General features: G+C 42.7%; 1 protein-coding gene across 1 annotated transcript in view; it reads left to right on the top strand.

Moving 5' to 3' along the window:
- Positions 1 to 1,999, top strand: part of igsf5b (immunoglobulin superfamily, member 5b) — a gene marked incomplete at both ends in the record, with an annotated part of 30,364 nt that extends 28,365 nt beyond the window's left edge. Inside the window, 1 exon segment of the mRNA XM_080844550.1 lies at positions 1,892 to 1,999. Coding sequence (XP_080700676.1) covers positions 1,892 to 1,999 — 108 coding nt within the window.
- Between the last annotated feature and the right edge of the window lie 5,501 nt (positions 2,000 to 7,500).

Below are 7,500 nucleotides of genomic sequence, written 5' to 3'. Positions count from 1 at the left end.
GGGACAGGAGATCATCTGCTATGTGGGTGACATTCAGGCTATGGGTAGGGATAGGAGATCATCTGCTAAGTGGGTAGACATCCAGGCTATGGGTAGGGATAGTAGATAATCTATGTGGGTAGACATTCAGGCTATGGATAGGGACAGGAGATCAGCTCTGGTTCGACTCTCCATTAGCCCCTCTTAGCTAACGCTCATCGCTGCGCTAACACTGATGCTGCCCTAACACTGATGCTGCCCTAACACTGATGCTGCCCTTACGCTGTGCTCCTGCGTTCAAGTGTTTTTGAGTGAGGCGTCAGTCATTACCATTCAATTTCTTCCTGCTTTATTCATTTACGCTCGATTGCCTGTGCAGCCTAATGACACATAGGTTACCGAAGTTGGAGCTACTTAACCGATAGCAGCAGATTACATGTACAGTTATTCACTCCTGCCATGCTTTTATCCAAAGCGACTTGAACTGCGACGAAGCGATAGATTTATCTGTTTTTGTGATCCCTGGGAAGCATAAGGATCACAAAAATGATGTGCATTTATTGTTTTGTTATGTGCTAATAAGAAGCTGGTTGGTTGGAAAGAGAGGAGTTAATCAGAGGTAATGGTCCTAAGGGAGCCTTGAGTTATTAGAGGCAGGGGCAGACCTCTGATAGCGGCCGGCTGCATACGGGACTCTGTTACCAGATAATGAGAAATTGGCCTTTTTAGATGAAGGCCCTCAAAAAAACAAGCCGGGAGACCACTGGCTATCGATTGTGCTATTGATTTCGGCAAGTGTGTTTTTTTAGTGGTCCCTGGATGACTATTGATGAAAAGGGGTTTCAAAAGCACAGAGCTAAACTCTCTGGTTTAAAAGCGAGCCGCCCCTCTCTTAGGGTGTAGTGGTAATAACACAGGATTAGCTTGTCCACGCCCAGAGTGATGGTGGAGAGCACGGAGGGTTGGACCAGGCCTGATGCATCGCATTCAGATGAATCACTCCAGTGCAGCCGTCTGGTCCGTAAGCTGAGAAGCCTCTGAGGAGGGGCAGTTTTCAAAATGAATGATTTTAGAGGTGTAGTCTGTAGCCTCTGAGGAGATACAGTTTTCAAAATAAATGATTTTAGAGGTGTAGTCTGTAGCCTCTGAGGAGGGGCACTTTTCAAAATGAATGATTTTAGAGGTGTAGTCTGTAGCCTCTGAGGAGGGGCACTTTTCAAAATGAATGATTTTAGAGGTGTAGTCTGGAGCTTTTGCTGTCAAAAACAGAAAAGCCACCCGCCAAAAAAAACACAAGATGTATAGATCACAGGGAACCATGATTTATGTTCTAATCTTTCTCCACAGTTACATCACTACTTTCTTGTTCAATTCTTTTTATTGGATTTCACATAAATTACACCACTATTTACTTGACAATGAAACCTGTACAGTGTTTACAATTTACTATGATTTATTGTTTTTAGTCATCTTGGTTTGTTCCTGAATAGTTATGCATGAAGGCCAGTGGCACCATTTCTTCTGTGAGTGTGGATGAAGCCTTTCATGTCCCACACACACACACACACACACACACACACACACACACACACACACACACACACACACACACACACACACACTCTTTTGTTGCTTCAGCAAACGCCTACACATGAACTGCTAGCCTGCGCTGAGCCCAAGCAAAGTGCCCTACCTGTTAGCTAGCAGCAGTGTTGTGTCAACTCAAAGCCTGGAACTACGGAGCAATTTTTCTCCCTGCAAAGAAGTGTCTAGACCCACAGGGGAACTATAAAGACCTTCCCTGAAGTACCGATGTTGACAACCCCTCCCCCCTAATCTATATTAACCTATTTTCTTTACTGGAGCAATCTGATTTATTTTTTGAAAGAAAGTCGTTGTTTTGTTGTTGCAGATGCCAGATGTCATCTGGTCCACTGAGCCGGTCTATAATAACACTATCTCCTTCATCTCCTTCGGGGCCCAGAGTGTTAAGACCCGGCGACAGGTCACCACAGTGTGACCCATACCCTTTGGATACTGTGTGTTCATGTCTGTGTGTGTGTGTGTGTTCATGTGTGTGTGTGTGTGTGTTCATGTGTGTGTGTGTGTGTGTGTGTGTGTGTGTTCATGTGTGTTCATGTGTGTGTGTGTGTGTGTGTGTTCATGTGTGTTCATGTGTGTGTGTGTGTTCATGTGTGTTCATGTGTGTGTGTGTGTGTGTGTGTGTTCATGTGTGTGTATGTGTGTGTGTGTTCATGTGTGTTCATGTGTGTGTGTGTGTGTTTGTGTGTGTGTGTGTGTGTGTGTGTGTGTGTGTTCATGTGTGTGTGTGTCCACCACATCTGACCAGTTCAGCCCATACAGTGTGACCCATACTGTCAGCCCTTCCTGTTTGAAAAAGAGGCCAGGCTTCTGTGCTTGTGCTTGTGCTTTTTTATAAATTGTATTTGATGGGGATGATGCCACACCACTGTGATACTGACATGACAGTATGTTACTATGTTAGCAGGGTTACCTAGCAACAAGAGGCAAGGATCGATCATCTCACTGATGTGTTACTATGGGGATACATTAAAAGTACGGCAATAGCTTGTACTTAAAAAAGATCCCTTCAAACGTTTTAAATAACATTATTCTGCAATCCCCCCAATACAATATACATGTCTGTGTGTGTGTGTATGTGTGTGTGTGTGTGTGTGTGTGTGTGTGTGTGTACGTGTGTGTGTATGTGTGTGTTTGTGTTTGTGAAGAAAATAGGGCATCTATCTCCATTAGTTCAGTCCCTAGTGTATATAGGATCACTTGAAATGGAGAGAAACACATGCATTTAAACTTTAATAATTTGTGTTTGACCTAGAAACCTATTTATTATAGTATGCACACAGTCTCACAGAAGAACCACTCAGTCATAACAATACAGTTTGGTTTCTCCACTTATTTTTTATTTACTTGTTTTGTTATAATATAATGTCATTTTTACGATGTTTTCATGCCGTGACTGTTACCCAAATAAAGTATTTGTAGTTTGTAAAGTAGTAGTTTGTTGTTGTTTCTCCAGCAGCTCAGAGTTTCATCTCCATATTGTGTGCACAGTACAGTAGCTCTTCAGAGTCCCCCTTGGTAACCTCGTCTTTCCAGCTGTCTTTTCTTTCTTTTAATTTTTTTTAATTTTTGGCTTTTTGGCCTTTAATTGATAGTTGAAGAGAAGAGGTGGTACACAACACAACAGAACAACACAACACAAACAATCCTAAAGCAAAGAAGAAGAAGAAGAAAAAAAAACACACATCAAACGTAAACTACAGACACCAATCAAAAAGCCCTAGCCTTAATGAAATGGAAAAATCAATCCTGTGAAATCCACGACATCTATTAAGTGGCGCGAACAGATCCTCTTACTGCGCCCATGAAATGCTTTCATCATCGCTATTGTTCACCAGTGGCCTGTGCCGTGCTCCCCGCCGATGCTTTCAGCGTCACTATTGTTCACCATCGGCCTGCGCTGATATTGATGTCATCCCTCAGCGAGCTCCATCCCCCGCTTGTGTACAGGTCTGTCAATCACGGCATTGTGCTGGGAGTCGATAGCAATAGTAATCCTCGTGTTACTGGGTACTGGACACTGGAAGGCAGTGGTCTGGATTGCACACGGATTGGAAGACTGTGATTTTTGAGGACAGATGTGTTTATTGTCAATAAAAAAAGAAAGCGTTGTGTGTGTATCAGGTGACATGTAACTGGAGCAGAGAGGGAGAGGCTCACATGCTGTATCAGTGTTTGGGCCAGGAAAATGCCAACCGACGCACGTGTACACACACACACACACACACACACACACACACACACACACACACACACACACACACACACACACACACACACACACAGGGCTGTGCATCAATATGAAACCGCAGGATATGATGAGCATCAAGCTGTGTCATGAGCAAATTGGCGGGGAGACATTACTGTAAACACCTCACTCTGCCAAACAACGTCTGTAAATGTAAACACAATAAACTTCTGAAGTAAGCTTCTGGGTGTGTTCTCAAAGGGGAAAGAAAGGGGAAACCAAGTAGGATTATTTATCTGGCTAGTTAGATAATTAAAGCAACAAGACGTAGGTTTGTGACCATTTTATTGTCAAGTATATTAGTTTGGTTTTATCAGGTCAAGACAAGGCTGCTGTACGTATGTGCCTCTTAGCTAGTTAGCCTGACCTGCTGTCTGTTTATCTTTCTGTATCTTCCTCTCTCTGTATCTATCTATCTCTCTCTCTCCCTCTCTCTTGCTCTCCATCACAATCCCTGGGCAGCCATCTAAATTCGATTCAATAATATTACAGCAAGTTTTTTTTCCTTATTAAATGTCAACAAATGGCAAGTGATCCCCTGGCCCTCGACCAACAGAAACACCCCCCTGAGACAATTATTCAATCCATCGTTTGACCCCAAAAGGACAGGATGGTTTTCAGAAGAAAAAAAATCCCTCCTTTGACAGGTATGCAGTTTATTTTCTTTTGTCCGAGTGTGTGTGAGTGTGTGTGTGTGTGTGTGTGTTTGAGTGTGTGTGTGTTTGAGTGTGTGTGTGTGTGTGTGTGTGTGTGTGTGTGTGTTTGAGTGTGTGTGTGTGTGTGTGTGTATGTGTGTGTGTGAGTGTGTGTGTGTGTGTGTGAGTGTGTGTGTTTGTGTGTGTGTGTGTGTGAGAGAGAGTGTGTGTGCACCAAGGATACTCTTCCCTCCTTCTCCCCTTTCAGCTTTTCAGACCCTGTTTTTCAGAGGAGCTTCTCAAGCGTCAAACTGCCAGCTGATAAATGTGTGTGAGAGAGAGAGTGTTTCTGTGTGTGTGTGTGTGTGTGTGTGTGTGTGTGTGTTTGTGTGTGTGTGTGTGTGTGAGAGTGTGTGTGTGTCCAGCTGATAAATAAATAAAAGTCACCCCTGGTAGGCTGCACAGAAAAGCTGTTGTGATATGAGAGGCCGATTACGTGAACCTGTTTTTTGTGTGTCCAGTTTTCCAGGCAGGCTGGGGTTAGCTTCCCCATGTGGAGAGACTCACGTGGAATATGAGATGCATTTCACCTGCTGTGTGTTGATGTCAGATGTGTGTGTGTGTGTGTGTGTGTGTGTGTGTGTGTGTGTGTGTGTGTTCTCCTGCTGTGTGTTGATGTCAGATGTGTGTGTATGTGTGTGTGTGTGTGTGTGTGTGTGTGTGTGTGTGTGTGTGTGTGTGTGGGTGTGTATGTGTGTGTGTGTGTTCACCTGCTGTGTGTTGATGTCAGATGTGTGTGTGTGTGTGTCTGTGTGTGTGTGTGTGTGTGTGTGTGTGTGTGTGTGTGTGTGTGTGTGTGTGTGTGTGTGTGTGTGTGTGTGTGTGTGTGTGTGTGTGTGTGTGGATGTCAGATGGACTATGAGCGCTTCAGGGTGCTCACCCCACTTTAGCAAGCCTGTCCAGATTCCTGCACGGCTGCCATAAAATTCACACCCCCTCAGTTTCTCTCGCTTTTACCCTTTCTCTCTCTCTCTCTCTCTCTCTCTCTCTCTCTCTCTGTGTCCCTTTCTTCCTTCCCTCCGTTCTCCTTCAGTATTTTGATCTCTCTCTTTCTTCACTACCCCTCTCTATCTTTCTCTCTTCACCCCTCCTCTCTTTCTGAGATGTCCAACATTACATTTTTCTCTTCTTCTTCGTCTCCATCTCTCCCTAGGCTAGTGACAATGGCCCCAAAATTTGGAGATACCCCTACCGGAGGTAGAACTTAACCCAACATTTTTAAGGTGTCCCCTATACGAAATAGATTCTTGCATAAATATTTTACTGCAAAAATGGTTAATTTGATACAGCGGGTGAAATAAGTATTGAACACGTCGCCATTTTTCTCAGTTAATATATTTCCAAAGGCGCTATTGTCATGAAATTGTCACCACATGTTGGTAACAACCCAAGTAATCCATACATACAAAGAAAAAAAACAAAAACATTCAGAAATGAAGTAATGTGTATTAATGTGAAATAACACAGGAAAAAAGTATTGAACACATGAAGAAAGGGAGGTGCAAAAAGGCATGAAAAGCCAAAAAAACTGCTGGAATCTTTCAGTAATTAGAAGGCAATCTGGCCCCTAGTCAGTGCAAATTAATATCCCAACTGATGGCCTTTAAAAAGGTGTCTCATTACCAAGGTGTCACATAAGAAGCAACTCATGATTGGTAAAAGCAAAGAGCTCTCTCAAGACCTTTGCAACCTTATTGTTGCAAGACATACTCATGGCATTGGTTACAGATGCATTTCTAAACTTCTGAATATTCCAGTGAGCACTGTTTCGGGCCATAATCTGGAAGTGGAAAGAACATCATTTCACCATAAACTGGCCACGACCAGGTGCTCCTCGCAAGATTTCTGACAGAGGAGTGAAAAGAATTATCAGAAGAGTTGTCAAAGAGCCAAGGACCACTCGTGGAGAGCTTCAGTAAGACCTGGAATTTGCAGGTACAGTTGTTTAAAAGAAAACAATAAGTAATGCACTCAACCCCCATGGCCTGTATGCACGCTCTCCACATAAGACTCCATTGCTGAAGAAAAAGCATGTTGAAGCTCGTTTAAAGTTCGCAGCACGAAATTTGGACAAGCCTGTGAAATACTGGGAGAATATGCTCTGGTCAGATGAGAGCAAAATTGAACTCTTTGGATGACATAATGCACACCATGTTTGTAGGAGACATGGCACTGCACATCATCCCAACAGTGAAGTTTGAAGGTGGGAACATCATGGTGTGGGACTGCTTTTCAGCATATGGTACTGGCAAATGTCACACAATTGAAGCAAGGATGAATGGAAAAAATGTATCAAGACATTCTTAATTAAAATCTGCTGCCATCTACCAGGATGATGAAGATGTAACGAGGGTGGACATTTCAGCAAGACAATGAACAGCCAAGGAAACTCTCAATTGGTTTCAGAGAAAGAAAATAAAGCTGCTAGAATGGCCAAACCAATCACCTGACTTGAATCCAATTGAAAATCTACGGAAAGAACTGAAGATCAGAGTTCATAGAAGAGGCCCAGGGAACTTTCAAGAATTGAAGCCTTTTTGTGTTGAAGAATGGGTCAAACTCACATCTGAGCAATGCATACAAGTAGTTTCTCCATACAGGAAGCGTCTTGAAGCTGTCAAAGGCTTTTGTACAAAGTATTCAATAAATATCAGTAAGCGTGTTCAATACTTTTTTCCTGTGTCATTTCATATTATTAGACATAACTTAATTTCTGAACTAAATTGTTTTGGTTTCTTTGTATGTTTGGATTACCTGGGTTGTTACAAACATCTGGTGAAAATTTCATGTCAATACCACCTTTGGAAATATATTTACTGAGAAAAATGGTGACGTGTTCAATACTTATTTTACCCGCTGTAGATATTGTTATACACCTCAAAACTAAAAAATATCTAAACTATAGCCTGGCCGTATGGGAGTGCAGACATATAAACTGATGGAGGTTGAGAACACAATATCTGAGAGCTTTGAAAC

Source organism: Sprattus sprattus, assembly GCF_963457725.1.
Source record: "Sprattus sprattus genome assembly, chromosome: 9".
Lineage (NCBI taxonomy): Eukaryota > Metazoa > Chordata > Actinopteri > Clupeiformes > Clupeidae > Sprattus > Sprattus sprattus.
This window is presented reverse-complemented; position numbering and strand designations above follow the sequence as displayed.